This window comes from Centrocercus urophasianus, unplaced genomic scaffold, assembly GCF_019232065.1.
Source record: "Centrocercus urophasianus isolate 14NV4802_14NV808 unplaced genomic scaffold, USGS_Curo_1.0 seq_12, whole genome shotgun sequence".
Lineage (NCBI taxonomy): Eukaryota > Metazoa > Chordata > Aves > Galliformes > Phasianidae > Centrocercus > Centrocercus urophasianus.
This window is the reverse complement of record NW_024884364.1, coordinates 29200609-29217711: the sequence shown is the minus strand read 5'-3', so window position 1 is coordinate 29217711 and position 17103 is coordinate 29200609. Positions and strand designations below refer to the sequence as shown.

The 17103-nt window shown below is 37.0% G+C and overlaps 1 protein-coding gene across 6 annotated transcripts in view; it reads right to left on the bottom strand.

The window, feature by feature from the left end:
* Nucleotides 1-17103, bottom strand: part of ITSN1 (intersectin 1) — a 117125-nt gene that overhangs the window by 8562 nt on the left and 91460 nt on the right. For 5 of the 6 annotated variants that reach the window (XM_042809960.1, XM_042809963.1, XM_042809965.1 and 2 more), the window contains 5 exons: nt 15399-15516; nt 11597-11788; nt 2830-2951; nt 1832-1938; nt 201-384 (listed from right to left, as the gene is read on the bottom strand). In XM_042809960.1, coding sequence (XP_042665894.1) covers nt 201-384; nt 1832-1938; nt 2830-2951; nt 11597-11788; nt 15399-15516 — 723 coding nt within the window. Of the gene's footprint in view, nt 1-200; nt 385-1831; nt 1939-2829; nt 2952-9720; nt 11279-11596; nt 11789-15398; nt 15517-17103 lie in introns of those variants that run through there. The other variant, XM_042809966.1, reaches the window with a different exon arrangement.

Below are 17103 nucleotides of genomic sequence, written 5' to 3'. Positions count from 1 at the left end.
AATTATTTTACAGCCATAAAGCTCACTGAAAAAAGGTATGCCTTTAACAAAAAAAGTATTTCTTCAGTGAGTGCTTAAGTCTCTTCATTCTTAAGACCCTTCATTCTAATTCAACATACAGCACTATTTCAGACAATGTTTTGGAAATTTGCAATGCAGTTTATGGTGTACAAAATACACAGTGAATGCTCTTCTCTTACTTTAACAAACTCCTTGAATTCGGGGACTTCATCTGTTTTCTGCTGAATGAGTGCTGCCCCATTGAGCTGGCAGCTACAGAACCGAATGTATGGCTGCATGTGTGGCAGCTGAGCTGTCAGGATGTCGCCAATCATTTTCACTGGCATTTTCTCTCCAGACATCTTCTTACGCACACGCAAGGCCCTAAACACAAAAAGGTCATGAGTGTTGGATAAGTCAGCAGACCTCTAAATAATGATTCCTGATCTGTGAAATAAGTAGGTTGATTGTTATTCATTACTGAAATGAACAGACCTCTGAATAATAAACAGATCAGCCACAGGACTTATTGCACATCATTAGAACATAATAATCAAGACTGCACCCTCAGCCAAGTGAAGTTTTCCCTCTTGTGATCACCAATTTATTATTTGACGTTAACTTAATGCAAAGCCAGATCAAATACAACGTAGGAAGGAATATCATTACTCTTACTATTAGAAAATATATGGATATGCTCTTGAACAAGGGATAAAAACCCTACCACCACCTTGGGCCCAAAGCTATTTCTAGCTTTTACCCTGGTTTCCTAAGGAAGGGCATTTTATTGTCATCTGCTGTTTTATTACCAATACGTGTCATGTTATCAATATATATGTCTCTGCCCTATAACTTGTTATTTTGTGAGCCATTTTCAAGCACATTACAAAAGCAAAGATATCTCAAAAAATTCCTACACTTTCAATGAGAATTAGCAAATCAGTAGGCAAAAACAAAGGAGTTTTATTAGTACTCTTACTTTTTAAGATGCAGGTGTAAATTGTTACTCATTTTGTTGGGTAAGGGCCAAAAGAAGCAATCTTTGTACATGCCTTCAAGGAAGTTCTAATTTATCTTACAGTGTCTCAGGATTGCATAGCTTGACCTCTTTTTCAAAAAAAAGAGGCTTTCCCTCCTGCTGAAATAACAAGGATGGGTGAGAAAAATGAGAGAAGGAAGATGGGATCTGGTGGAGGCCACTGAGAATGAAGGGGGAAATAAGGGTACTTGCACTGTGTGGAGTTTCATGGTAAAGAGTTGGGGTTGCAGTAGTTGGAGACTTTGGTAGGAAGGGTGCAGGGTGCACTGGGCACAAATCCATAGCAAACCAGGCTTTCTTCGGCCCGCTTCTCACAAAACAGCTCATTCAGGTGTTAAAAAGTTTACAATAACTAAAGGAATACACTGGACAACTCAGAATAACGGTGGCAGTGAATGTTGGTTGTAGTTTGCTTCCCATTCACAGATAACGGGACTGGAAGTCGGGAAGGGGCTGTGACAGAGAAAGAGGAGGCAGAAGTATGGAGTGTGGGCAGCCCTGAGAGGCACTATTCTCCAGGAGAAGCTGACCTTGTCTTCTGCTGTGCAGGTACCCTAAGAGCAAATTAAGTGCAAATCCTCACTCAGCAAAGAACTGATGCATTTTTCTCAACAGCAATAAAAAATTATAGCAAACAATAATATCTTGTTTTTTCCAACGTGGAAAAATGCCTGGCTCCTTTGGCGACTATTTTCATAAGTGGCAAATATTTTCATGCAGCTAAAAGAAGAGGCCCATGATTTTGTAATTGATAAGTACAGAGGAGAAAAAAAAAAAGCAAAAAGAACTTACTTCAGTAGTTTTATATTGCACATAATCAGTTCCTTCCAATTAACAAAAATCATAGCAACTTCCTTTTCTGTTAGCAGCTCAGATTCCATTAGTGGTTTCTGGAAGATCTACAGATTTAGAAAATTAAGCAATTTAGAAAGTATATGTTAAGTATAATCAAAGTTGCTAAGACTGATGATGCTTACTTCCTTAGTCTGGAAGTGAGACAACTTTACATCAGAGTAGCACTTGGTACTCAGCAGAACAGACCTCAAGCACGCCCTGTGCCCATTATCAGATCTACCTGATTATACCTTTCTGAGTAGCTTATCTCTTTGAAAGATAATAATCTGAGTTGGTCTCGGTGGTTGCTCACCGTGGCCTGGATAGTCTGTTTTAACCTTGGGAATTTTTGTGACAGGTCTCCTGTGAAATATCCCAGGGTTACTTTGATAAACAACTGAAAATACGTTTTACTTTGGACTCCTTTATGGAAGCTCTGACTTATCTCATATTGTCTCAGGCTTGTGTAACTTGACCTCCTTTTCAAAATAAAGGCTTTCCCTCGCTGTCAAAAGAATTGCCCACATCACTTGCCCGTATGAATCTCCCCAGATAAAAGATGCTATATACACTGTAACATTTAAAGAGAAACAGGCTAAGTGATAACTGAGTGCCGCTGGGCATATGGAAATTGGTACATGATGCGCTTCAAGCTTTACGAACCTACATATGAGAAGTAAACATTCAAAATCAGGAATGAAAATAGCTGACTGAAATGACAATTGAAACATTGAAGCATTTCAGTAAGGGTAACACAAGGGCTCGCCATCAGTTAATTACACTCACACCCAGACATTCATATATGTTCATATATGAAAATTTAACACTGATCATTCCTAGGAAATGCAACACAGCAGTGATACCAAATGAGTTTGTAGGGTGAAATTATTGATCCAATTCACTTCAGAAAACATGAGTGAATAAAACCTGCTCCTAAAAGTGCCGGGCCTCCTTACCTCTGTGACCAACTGCAAATCATTTACATAGTTCTCTTCTGTGACAATGAGCTCATGGATGTATCCCTGCCTTTTTCTTTCAGTAGGTGTCAACATATCCAGAAGATGCAAGTCTGCACACCCTGGAAAACACAACAGAATCCTGGATTTTACTTACAGTGGCTTTTAAATTGATCCAGATCTGTACTAGTTTGAATAATGCCTAATGAACAGTAACTACTGCCTGTTCATTTAATCATAATTCACTCTTAATGACACAGTGCTTACAATCTTTCATCTCTTAGTGAATAAAAACATTGTCTTTAACTTTTTTTTAAAGATTCAAGGTCATTTTTAAGAGCTAGCCAGTTAACAAGGCAAGTGAATGGAGGTCTCATTAAAATGAAAGCATGCAGTCCAGAAACAACTAAAGAAGACCTCCCTGTGGCATGAACAGGATTTCTAAATGTTTATTCTCTCGTGGCAAAACTTAAAAGTTCCCCTCACCACTACCTGCCCATTTCCAACCTCACTCCGAAGTTCAGTTTCCCTTAGTTGTGTCATTCATCTGGAACCACACTGTAAAATAAATCCCCAAATGGATCACTGTTAATAAAAAGGGGACAAAGGCTTCACCTGGAATTAATGCCAAAGAACACATATATTTATCCTAAAAGGGAGCAGAATTAAGGAAGAGAACTATAGTGACATTAATGCTCTGATGAGCTCTTTAGATTTTCAGCTCTCAGCTCTGCACTCAAGTTTGATCTTTATCATTGAAGTCAAAGTAGGCATCCTCATCAAAGCAGGGTTTATTTGCTTCTTCATGCTTCAGTTAAAAATTGCTGGAGAACTTTTGAAGGACTTGAGCCAAAAGTCATGAAGGTCAGTGGAGTTACCTCACAGACCTTACTAGTTTACAGACTGAGCCAAAGGGTTGATTGATTGTCGTTTTGTACCTTTAAAAGCAGTAGGAAATCTTATAACTAAGAACACACGTTCCGTCAAGTTTGTCCTTCTGTTTTTCCAAACCATCTTCTGTGTAAATTCTAGAATTTTTATACTATAGGCGCAATTCAATTTTCATGTTCTATTTTCTATTCTGCATTACAACAGAATACTTAATTACTTTTTTTCCCATAGATCTTGGTATGTTTCAGCACAGCTCAATTAAATTCTTCTGAAATTGCCAAGGAAAACGTTTTCTCCCTGTTTCACTTCTAATAGCTTTTATAACTGTTCTGCATAAAATACAATGTATTTCAGAAGTTGTTTTGAAATAGGTTTAAAATATTTTGCTTTAAAGAAATACTATGCTTTGACACAATCAAAATTCTTCATTTTAATTCTTTCTCCCACCTCTCAACAAAGCATTGGCAAATTCAGTACATTCCTCATTGAAACAGATTTTCCACATGGAGAAAAATCTGAATGCAAAACATTCAGTGAGACCTTCACTTCATGGGATTTAAAATGGCCAAAGCTTTTTTTTTTTAACTGTTCACCAGCATCAGTCGTGACTCCAACACAACGTGATCCAACAGGTGTGGTTTTAGATCAGATGTTCTCAAATGTTTTCGCACAGTGAACCGCTGCTGCTTCTAATCATATCACACCCTAGCCAACCCCTTCAGTTCTTTGATATAAAATTAATACTTAGGTAGTATCTACTGCATCTTCAGCTTCCCAAATGTAATTTAGGACCTGATTCTGCACTACACAACTAGCAAGGTCCACCACGTATCTCCATTAAATTTTTCATGAATGCCTTGGGACAGGTTGCTTGAACTAATCTGTGCTCCAGAAAAGATAAAAGATAGATTTGTTTAAAAACAATAAATGTTGATGCAGATATTCTCTATAAGTAAGAAGCTGAATACATATTAGACTGTAAGCGTAGCACACTGACAATGCTTCTTTGAAATGCTGTGTATTGCAGTCCCTTCAAAGATACAATTCAAACTTTGCCTGAAATTAAAAAGTTGGCTTGGAGAAGTGTCAATTAACAACTTCAAGTCGAAACAATCAAAATTCTCACTATTTTTCCAAAGTCAAAAGTTTCAATTCTGTTTAATAAGTGATCGCTTTCAAAGCATTTTCTCAGTTATCATGTAAATCACAGTTCTAATTAACAGAATCAGTTCTCCCCATGCACTGTCAGCTTCATTAAAAGTGAACAAAATGTTTAATGATTTTTCTCCAGAGGCTGAGGAATTTTAGTGTTCAACGATGCCAATGACCTTGGCTTGAAGTGCTGTTTCCAACCACCACCAGCTTTTAGAAGGAAGTATTTAACATTTTGAACTGTTACATTTCAGTGGCCAGCTTGACAGATAGCCAGCTGGGACTTAAATGGGTTACTCTGAGTGTCAATGGAGGGTTCAACTTTGAATGCTAAATATTTGGGGAAACTGCCTACTGCATTATTGCAGAAAATGCAGGAGACTTTTCTCATAAAGGATTTTCTTCATTAGGTGCACAAGTATTAAGAATTGTCTCATCTTTGTATCATAAATATCAAGCAAGAACTCTGTTCTTTTCCAAGATGGAATGTCAAGGTCATACGGCTCTAGCTGGTTGTTCATGGAAGCCAAAGTACTGTGTAAAGTACTTTTATGTACATCCAAATTCCATGTGCAGCTGAAATAACACCACCATTCATGAATTCATCCCACTAAAAGGGCCAAGTGCCAAAGTGCCCCTGATATTAGGCATTTCCTCTGACAAATGGGAAAGTTCTGCTATTGGTGAAGTCCCGGACCTTACCTCAGTGTAGAACCAGTTAATTTTTCTAGCTTAAAGCTCACAAGTAGTCACCATTCAAGTACTTAAAACTAGGCACTGTATTCTACCTTTTAGGATATCAGATTCCATTCTTTTCCATTTTCCCACCCACTCTGGCGTTTGATATCATCTGAAAGATTGCAGAAGCTGAATTTGAATCTTTAACTACCAAAAAATCTAGCAAATGCAGAAAATAATGGAGAAATTAGGATAGTTAATCCAGCATGTTCACAGTGCAGTGAATACGTAACCTTCTATCTTTTAGCTGTGTAACAGAAGTGAAGCCCAGCAGTGTCAGAAATCTGGTATCCTATCACCTCATGACCTGTGGAACTGAGAGTTCTAGAAATTTAATGAAAATAATTTAAAATAATGTTCTAAAAAGTAAATGTGCTTTTTCTTTTCCTTGCAAGGGCAAAGCTCTGAAAATATGAGTTTTCTAAGCTAATTGCTAAGCTTGAAAGCAGTTCGTCATGGATTGTGTCTTTTCAGGAAGAAGAATCCATTGTGGAACTCACTGCTCTAAGCACATAGGCATAACTTCTAATTTCTTCAAATTCAGGGAGATTTTCTGAACTCTGTAACTGCCAGTTTTCACCATAACTTCATACTGGCCCAATGTGCAACAGCAAGGTCACAGTAGACAGGAGTCCACTCTGTTGTCACAGAACTGTGAAATTGGACTAGAAGGGAACTTAAAGATCATCCAGTTCCATCTCCCCTGCAGTGGGCAAGATTGCTATTACAGTGAACCAGAAGCACTACAAAATTACACCATAGTTTTCCTCCAGAACCTTAAATGAGGAGAAACAGTACTCCTGACACCACAATAGCATTCTTTCCATCAAAAGACAGCATTTAAACATTCATTCTTCTTATCAACTGGCTTCAGATGCAAACACCAAAACTGCACAACTCAGCTTCACATTGTCTTCAGCAAAAATAAACATAATGTATAGGTACTGCACTTGGGGTCAGAATTGGGGTATCTTGTATTCTCAGAGTTCAAATATTGTATTAGCTTTCCACGTTCTCGTGCTGACCTCCACCCATTACCTTTCCTTGCTTCAGGTCTTCGCCTCCAAAAAAAAAAAAAGTAACGTAAGGGAATCGAACCAGATGGACTTTAACAGAATTAATCCAACACACACAAAAAAACAGCTGAGAAATGCACTTGGCAGAGATGAATATGACAGGGGAAAAAATCCACAAAATCAGATTTCAGCAAGCCAGCCCAGGGAGCAGAAAACTGCTATCTGTCATACTGATGTGAGCCCAGTGCAGAGCAGTGTTTCAGTAGCGATGGCACCAGCTCACAGCTCTGTGGGTATCAGCAGAGCTGGCAACATCAGCTCAGCACTCAGTGGGTACAAATGGGCAACATGATGGGCCAAATGTAAGTCGAGATCAGAGGAGAGCAGAAGCACTGAGCTTTCTTCTTGCTGTTGGGTAAAGCTGCTGCTGAGGGGGGACTCAAAGAGGTGGGCTATACACCAAGTAAAAGGAGAGGCTTATGCTGGAACGTGGAGCCAAGTTCCGTGATCATGGAGCAATGTAATGCTATGAGAACTACAGCCCCTTCTAAAAGTTGTATATTCACTTGCTGTAAAATTACCTCAGGTACAAGAATCTTTCCATTTAAACACACTAGCAGATACATTGTCCATTAAATACTTCATTGAAATAAAAAGAACACAGAATAACTCTTTCGTGAATACGGATTTCTTTTTTTCTCAAGACAAACAGAACAACTCTGAAGGAAAAGAACCACCAGAAGTTAAAGCACTCTCTAAATGCAATCTCATCTACATCCCTCAAATGATGGCTCCTTATTCCTGATTTTCTAATGAAATGGGAAAAGGTACTTCACAAATGAAAGCTGATTTTAAAAATGCATTCAACTGATTAGACAGCTACAAGGCTGCTCTTTATGCTGACTTAAAATGTAAATCAAAATGAAAATCATCTGAATGACTTCTTATCTTAGTCTGTGTAGATCGTGGAAATCTTATTTCAGCGTTGACCAAGATTAGTGTTTGTTGGCTTTCCAGCCACAAATTCAAGAACTGAAGAGACAAAAGCATGGACACATCTCCATCACAGGAGACAAGTGTATTTTGGGAGGTAATTGTGTGGTTGTAGGAGACTAAAGAGCTTCTCAGATGTACCACTAAGGACAGGAGTGTCAAAACTGGATTGAGACACAACCCTGAAAAAGTATTATTTCTGATGGATTATTTCAATTTTCTTTATTAAGGAATTACTTTCAGACTCCCTTTCTCACAAATATTAATAAAAACCCAGACAGGTAAGAGAGTAAGTGCAACATCATTTTTATAGAATCATATCATTGAATCATCATAGAATGGCCTGGGTTGACAAGGACCACAATGATCATCCAGTTTCAACCCCCTGCTGTGTGCAGGGTCGCCAACCAGCAGACCAGGCTGCCCAGAGCCACATCCAGCCTGGCCTTGAATGCCTCCAGGGATGGGGCATCCACAGCCTCCTTGGGCAACCTGTTCCAATGCCTCACCACCCTCTGTGTGAAAAACTTCCTCCTAACATCTAACCTAAACCTCCCCTGTCTCAGGTTAAAACCATTCCCCCTTGTCTAATCACGATCCACCCTTGTAAACAGCCATTCCCCCTCCTGTTTATATGCTTCCTTCAAGTATTGGAAGGCCACAACGAGGTCTCCCTGGAGCCTTCCCTTTTCCAAGCTAAACAAGCCCAGTTCCCTCAACCTTTCTTCATAGAAGAGGTGCTCCAGCCCTCTGATCATCTTAGTGGCTCTCCTCTGGACTCCAAGAGTTCTGCGTCTTTCTTGTACTGGGGACCCCAATTTTCCCTGCTACCTAGTGGAAATAACTGATTATGGGTAAGTTCCATGCTGATCTATGGTAGTATGCACAGTGATTTTTAATAATTTTTAACAATTGAGTAAATAAACATCGTAGATCTTTCAACGATGAATTTCATTACAGTCTGAATATCTTTGTCCAGGACATTTTAAATGTGTTTTGAGGTTTTTGTGAGTTAACTGTTCTCAAGAATAGACTGATTTATAAGATGTTGCTCAATTGAGTAATACACAGTGCTCTTCTGTATGAGAAATCCTGGCACAACATACATCAGTGTGTGTATCTACAGAGGGACAACTTCAGTCTGTTCTATTCAATTTAGTGGAAAATTGTCCCCAGGAACTTCTAGGGTACTGTGATTCTGAGTATCTTTCATGAGACATCACTCTGTGTTTTTAGAAGCATGTTAGAAAACATAGAACCTGCAGATATTGTAATAGTTTTATTTTTTTTCTCCCTTAATGTAATAATAATAATTAAAAAAAGCAGCATATGAATCTCCTATATTCAAAGTATTGCCAATATTTCAATATGTAGAGAAAGTGTGTTTCTGACCTGAAGTCATAAAAACCATAGCATACCTTAGGACAAAAGCTTTTAGTCAAGTTATGAATCTTTCAACACAACAGCTCATTATGGGAACACAGAGATACCCTTTCATTAAAATAACATTTTAATGCATGAAATATTGAAATAATGGAGAAGAATCTGCTACATAGTTCTCAGCAAGCAAAACAAGAGTAACTGAAAAATACAAGTATTAAGTTATGTTCAATTTCTGTCAGATACAAGGCAGCACTGTGTTCAGCAAATGGCTATGTTGAAGAAGAAAACCATTTTTTTATGGCAGAGTGATAAAGGAAAAAACGTGCACGTTAGAAACTATCCTAAAAACAGAGAAAATCTGTGCAATTGTGCATGTTTTAAGACTAGAGCTTCTGGCATACAACGCAGAGCCTAGGTCAATGTAAACCCATTGTAAAATAAAAAAGTATACTTAATATATCTACTAGCATAGTGTCAAAAAGTACCTACTGTTCTGTAACACATAGAAGGCAGTGAATAGAGAAAGAAAGGTGCAGAAGTTTGCAGCTGATCACAATGAGTAGTTATAATCAAATAATATTCAAAGTAACAACACAGGTGTCATTCAGAAATTAAACAGGGCTTCAGGCTACTCTGGTGGCAAATTCATTACATGCACTAATGCCACTTGGTGAATTCTGCGTGTACACAGCAACAAGACAACAAACACATTTTAGTCTAGCTTTTATATGAAGAATTTAATTATCTATACATGTGACTAATTTTAAAGGCTGTATTACAGTTGTTAAAGCTGCAGGTTTTTATATATTTATATATTTTACATTCATACTGATGAAATACTGAAGTGCAATTGTATACGGAGCTTCACTTGTTCTTTGCACCGCATGGTGGGTCAGAAGGAGGGAGATGGGATAGGATTAGAAATTCTACAACACTGCCAGCATGAAATATAGAAATAAATGAAGTACATAAAACAGAAGATAACTAAATGGTAAAGTAGTTAGTACAAATGCTATATTGTGCTTGAGGCATTGGGTAGAGGGGGTTTCTGCACTGACAGCACCAAGCATTTCATCAAGAGCTTGTTACTAATGCTGGAAAGGCAAACATGGCTTAGCTACAGCACATCTACTACATATATTTGACTGTAAGCTCCATTTAATATTAATTTGTATAAATTCCACAGTCTAGTTTAAAAAAAATGTAAACATTGGAAATTAATTGCAGGGAGATATTTCTATACATTCTTTCTTGTCAGGAAAATAACTTGTTCAAAAAGTGTTGTTCCATAGTCACGAGAAAGTAAAAATGAAAAATAAAACTCCATGAACTTCATGTAACCAAGATGGAAAAAAACCAAAGAAGTTAATGCTCAAACATCACATGAATGTAGCGTTCTGCTGATTTTTGACAAGAAAATGCAAAAACTGAAACATCTGAGACAAACACAAACCAGGATGTTTTCTAATTGTATGCAGCGACAAATAGTGTGCAAAATAAAATTAACATAACTGGGATAACAACATTATGCAAGGTTAATATCTCTTGCATTGGAAGGAAGTTAATCTCTTCTCTCCACAATGTATTACACTCAACAAGGAACACCTGATACACACAGTACAAGAACTACAACAAAATACCTTATCTGCAATTGGGCACACTTAAAGTTCCTTAAGCTGATTTAACTCCTTCTGGTTTTTTTTTTTTGCAATAATTAAAAAAAAAAAAGACATTGACAACACTGGACAAGCAAACAATAAAAAAGAAAGATACATAAAATCTCAAATTTATGGACATTTGGAACAAATTTAACAGCACATGCAGCATTCCTTGATAGTGGGTCTTTTTGCACAAACAAGATTAAAATGAAGAAATTTAATTTATACTTTTCCTTTAAAAGGCTAAAATATATATTTAAAAATAATTTTAAAACTGCAAAAGCACCTGTGCAAAGGTGGAAAAATTAGTTTGGTAACTATGAAAGCCACAAAAGGACCCACTATCCTCTGATTTTTTTGTGTTTTTTTTTTGTTTCATTTAATTTTGCGTCTATATCTGCAGGTAATTAACTCAAACATTGTGATTACATGCAACTAATGTAAAATGAGGTAAACTGCTCTGCAGTGTGTTCTTCTACTCAGAAGGCAGTAGATGATCATGCTGGAAGTCACATGATCAAGGCTGCATCTCCCATCATCCCTCTGGGCAGTGATATGGGATAGTGGGTCTCTTTGAGGACTTTCAAGCCTGAGTGGGGGATGGACAACATATGATTCCTAGAAAAAGGAGGAAAACAACACATAAGCAAAACAAAACAATGAGCAAATTCAAGCTAGGAAAATGAGTCAGGCATGTAAACAGCATGGTGCAAAAATGATAAAGGGTAACATGCTACAAAGGGGATGGGAACTAAAAATAAAACAAACATAAAATAAGGTTTGCATTACAGAAGGTCTTCAAAGAGACTTTGCCAAGTGCAGCAGTGGTGAAGCATTGAGTTCTGCAAACCGCAGCAGAATCACAGCAATGCTGCATGTTTCGTCTTAAAGTGCTACATAAATAATTACAGCATGGCAGCAGAGAGGGTCACTTACATTGCTGGCTTGGGTCCGTATCTGTTGTCAGCTTCACATAGTTGGATGGGAAGAGACCCACTTGTCCATTCACCTCCCCTTTCCACCAGTCTGGGTCTTCCTTGTTAAGGACGTTTATAATCTGGCCTTTATTGAATGCTAGCTCATCATCATTCTGTGCAGTGTAGTCATACATGCCAATTACTTGGCACACTGTAAGATAAAGGAAGAGTTCTGTAGCACTGGTAATGTTTCAACGAAGCATAAGCTACGTGTAAACACTGCAGGTATCACAATGTAGTTCCATGGTAGTGCACTGATCTATACAGGCACTGCTGTGCTCCTGCCCCTGTCTCCTCTGCCCCTGTATCAGAATTTATCCAAGCTCTCAACAATTTGGCTCAAGGTTAGTTTAAAAAAAAACAAAGACCTTCCACACAGCTTTACCCTCTTCGTCAGCTTACTGAGGATTTAGGATCACAATACGGAGGGCAGGACACAACAGTGCAAGCTGAGATCAGTGTAACCCACTGGAACTGCACTTAAGATATTTTCGATAGAAAGTGCTCAACAGTGAGAGACCAGAAAGATTTAGAATTTTAAGAAAAGGTCAAAATGTTAGCTTTCTGTTGATACTACTCTTCAGCTATATATATATATAGATATTTCTGCCCATAAAAGCACCAAACTTATAATGTATTTATAAAATTAGCATTCTGCATCCTCACCCTGTTCTAAATAAGTATCCTTTCCAGTAGAACCACTCAATGGACAGAAAAGTTTAGGAAACACTTTAAGTTCAATTATTTGAGAAAGGCACTCCTTTCTAATTAGCACTGACCATGCTAAACAGATCTGTAATTCAAGAGAAAGGCAATGGTGATTGTACTTGTACTCTTGTACTGCCTCACAGGCATTAGGAACATAAAAACCTTGGACAGATGAAAAAAGTAAGAAGGGTCATTTAGGGTGGCCTTTTGGCCCCACAGGACTGTTGCAAGAAGCATTTTTCCTATTTTCTTACCATAAAACTCATCAAACCTGGATGGTTCTCAGGATACAATGGTTTCTGTTCAGTTATAATAGAGCAATTTTCTTAATTCTCTAAAGCAGGAGGACTGTTTATTTAAGTTATATAATTTCCTCTATTTCTCTGCTGATTTGTCCTTGCCAAGACACAGGGCTTCTGGTATTTTGCCTGACGACACAACACTGCTGGCTAAATGAGCCTTCCTGTCATGTTGTCTCTATTCTCAATCTACAGTTTTCTTTTATTTTTGTTCTTGTACACAGCCAGCAATTTAATTAAATTTGTCAAACAGTTCCTTCCTCTTTCAGGAATTCATATTCCAGAAATTATTCAACTCCTTTTAGTTAATATCTTATGCCTGTTTGCAAACCTCATAATCAAATATATATATCATATCAGCACATATCTCAAGATTTTGTTTAGTTACACGCGAGAGAAAAAAAATGATTCTAATTAAAATGTAAAAATAAATAAAAAATAAAAAGTCAAGGGGCATTCACTGTTACTCATCATATCTAATACAACAACTCTCCAAAGTGCACATTTCCCTAGCATACTGAATATAAAATGCATATAATGGCATACTTCCTACTACTAGGTAGGTACTTTGGGGCTAATATAAGTTAAAATGTATGAACAGCACTGATGTTCATATTTCATTTTAAAGACCTGTGAATCTGTTTTATAACATTCTTGTTAAATATTTACAAGCTATTTCTAAAATTAGGAAAAATAAAAAGCTTAAACTAGATCATACTTGGGATGAATCCCATACAGATTTGTTTCCCATTCAAGAGTTTGTTTCTTCCAGGAATCTTTCATTCTCCTGATTGTTCTCCTGTACTTCAAAGAATTTCTTGGTATTTGGTGCTGGCCAGTAGTGTCATCAGAATATTTAAACGGGATCTCAAGAACCACCTATAACTTGGGGAGGTAATTTAAGAGGGTTTTGAAGATGGGACTCCTCCATTGAGCTTGAAGCATTGACCTCATCTTGATCTTGTTTACACCTGGTCACACAGCTTAGAAAGCACTTCAGTCTTATATATAAAACTCTTTGAGTAGTCCCAGAAAGAAAGTTCTTCAATAATGTTAAACAACTAACAGCAACAACTCCAAAAGCCACTGCTAACTACAGAAGTAGGCTAAAGCTTTCTCTGAGCTCCAGTGCTTTTTAGCTCTTTGTTTCTTTTCTAAAAAGATTTTGCCTGTTGATTAACTAGTCAATGGCAGAAGGAATCCAGGTTCTCATGGTACACTCACGACCATTACAATCTATAATGTTGTCTTTCTTTCTTTAAACATGCAGAATGGTTGAAATGTGTTTCTAACTATTCCTGTACTGTGAACCTCCTTGTGCCTGGCTAGATCAAGGAGCTTTAACAGCTCTTCTCATTTCTCAGAAGCAGGAAGATGTTCTGGATGCAAGTTTTGAACAGGGTAAGTATGAAGCAGTTGGAAATGAAGAAAACATCCAAAGTATAAAGCAAAAGAGTCCATGCAAAAGAATTTTTTAAAAGGTTGTTTAAAGCCATGCAGTTTGCATCACAGTATGATACACAGAGAGCCTATGCATCAAAACAAACAAAATGGCAAAAGAAAAGGAAGCTTCTCGTGGATCCACTGTCTTTAGAACCCAGACAGACTTGACACACTCTTACACTCTTCACATTGCACACTGCCTTGAGCACTATTTTACCCTTGTAGACAGTTTACTTCAAGCTTTCCATGTCTTTTGCTATAATAAGACTTCTCAGTAATACACTTCCTCCATAAAGGTGCTTCTCAAATGTTAACCTCTTAACATCTTACATAACCACACACTAAGTTAGACCACATCATAATAGAAAGGCAAGATGGTCCTATTTCTTCTTCTCACTCTCCAAAATAACGGGTCTATAACAAAGCTGAATTTGATTAGAATGAATGGCATTAAGATTTCCATGTTCTGTAGGCAGTGAGAAATTCACTAGAAAATTTGTTCTGTAAGTTTTATTAGCATGTGTCAAAAGTCCCAAACTGTCAAACTTGAAATAACAAGCAAAAAAATCCCTTCACATTCAGATATTGTGTCTCAGTGCTAACAGACCAGTCTAACTACAGAACACAAAATCATTTACAACTACCTCAAATCTTTGGGTATTATGGAAGAAAATGAACTATTCTATGCATTTTTGATTGTCAAGGATCTCCTTTACCTGGTACTACAAAACTACCAAACACAAAATGGTGAAGGACTAAAACAACCACAAGCACTGAACTTTCCGTTCTCAGTCTTCTGCCTGGCTTTATATTTTGCAGTAGATTGACAGAGCTGATGCAGAGCTGCCCATGTTGGAGCTGTAGCAAATAGATTCTGTAAGTAAAAAGGTCTATCGCTGCTGTATCCTTTCACAAACTTTAACAATAGGACAAAAAGCTCTATACTTGTGTAGTTTTCTCACACTTCATCTTAGGAAAAAAAGTCCTGAATAACAAAAGCCTCCACTGATAAGCCTAGGGAACATTCTGAACCTTTAAAAACTCCCTCAATATATTTACTATTAACAAACAGGACTTGTAACTTGAATATTTTACTCTTTAAGGTGCAATGTCACGCTACAGCTACACCTCAGGGATCACCACAATAAATGTAGAAACCAACTGTCTACCCTCCCTGTAAAAAAAAAATCAAAATAAATTGTTTTACCGTAGTGACTACTGTGGCATATATTTAATGCTTGTGATTAATTTTAGAAGTCTTACTGTAAATGATACGCATTACAACATCAACTCCATTAATGCACTGCTTACCTGAAGGTAATGCTGTTGATTTAGGTAGCTCGGTTGGCGTAGTTTTACTGGTACCAGGGCTCAAGAGTTTTACATAATTAGCAGGAAACCATCCTATTTGTCGTTTTTTCCCTCGTGCCTAGTAAAAAAAGAAAGAAAGAAAGAAAAAGAAACAATTCTTTTAAGAGGAGTAAGCATATCAATAGAACCTTAGGCGAGGCAATTCAGCCAATACCTTAACTACTTGCAGTCCAAGCATTTCAAAATTCATTTTATAAGGAAACTGTCAGCTATTTTCATCGTGATAGTTCAATGTTAGGATGCTTCCTATTATGAAGCAAGCTTTTATTGCAGCTAAACACTTATTTACTACTTATTTAAGTCTAGTATTAAATGTGGAGGTTGGCAGCTCAGGGTTGGAGCTTGATGATCCTCGAGGTCCCTTCTAATCCAATCCATTCTATGACTCTGTGATGCTATGAATTTAAGTGAGTTTTCACTTAAGTTTTCCTACTTTGTGTGCTTTATAAATAAAACTACAGTAACTGCTCCTTCTAAAAGATTTAATTTTTTTTTTTTTTTAACTTTAACTCACTCTAGAATGCCAGGCTAGCTATCACAATAATGAATAGCTTTTTCATTATGCCAATAATTGTTTTTAAATCGTTATCTGGATTGCAATAGTTTAAATAGAGATTAAGAATTTCAATTACCTCTTTTCTTCCAAGAAGCAGTTTCTAAACTTTGTATTAACCTCTCCTGCTCAACCAATAGATGGAGGAGTGCAAGCATATGTCACATTAACCAAGTGCTAGAAATACAGCAAAACATGACCTGAAAAAGTTCATCAAGTTTGGACTCAAACACGAAATCCCAAAGCAAATCCAATCAAACTATCCAAATGATCCTAATTAACAGATGTTAAGGTTTGGGAAAGCATGTTAGATGCTCTCATACTGTCAGAGAACATCAGTACAAAATGTGGTAAACATACATACTACAATGTATGTTCATGAACAGAAACAGATGACCACATACATGACCTAGAGTGGAGCTGTAAGGTTTGTAACACAGCGGCAATCAGCCTCTGTCAGAAACAGGATGTTGGGACAGAAAAGCACAGGCCTGATCAAGTGTGTCAAAGCTTATATCACTGAAGCAGGATAGTAATTTGACAGAATCTGCATCCTGTTATTTCATCAACTACATTGTGCTTTGCAAATTAAATCAGAAGAAATATCTTTAATTTTTCTCAGCTAAGAAAGGTTATTATAAAACTTCAATTCAAATCTCAGCTTTTACATTATTAAATCTATATTAAGAATTATTTTAACTACTTTTTTTTTAGTTTGATTAAAGTTGGAATTTTGAGTACAAAGAATATTACCTATGAAAGAAAATAGACACTAATTGACTTCAAAAAGTCACCAAACAAAAACTATTTTTTCACTATTTTCTTCCCTTCTTACTGAAAATGAAAGCTTTTGATCTACAGTGTTTCTAGACCATTAATTTTAACATATTCTGCATTAAATCTAGCAATGCAATGCTTAACACATTTACCCTACTTTATTTTACCTTCAGCTAAGACAAGAACAATCAAAATACACGTCAGGTTGATAATTAACAGTAGCATATACTTATTAAAAAATCTGCATTAAGAAGAAATAAATGCATTAAGAAGTTAATACCAATGTCCTTTTCCAAATCTAGTGGTCATTTTACA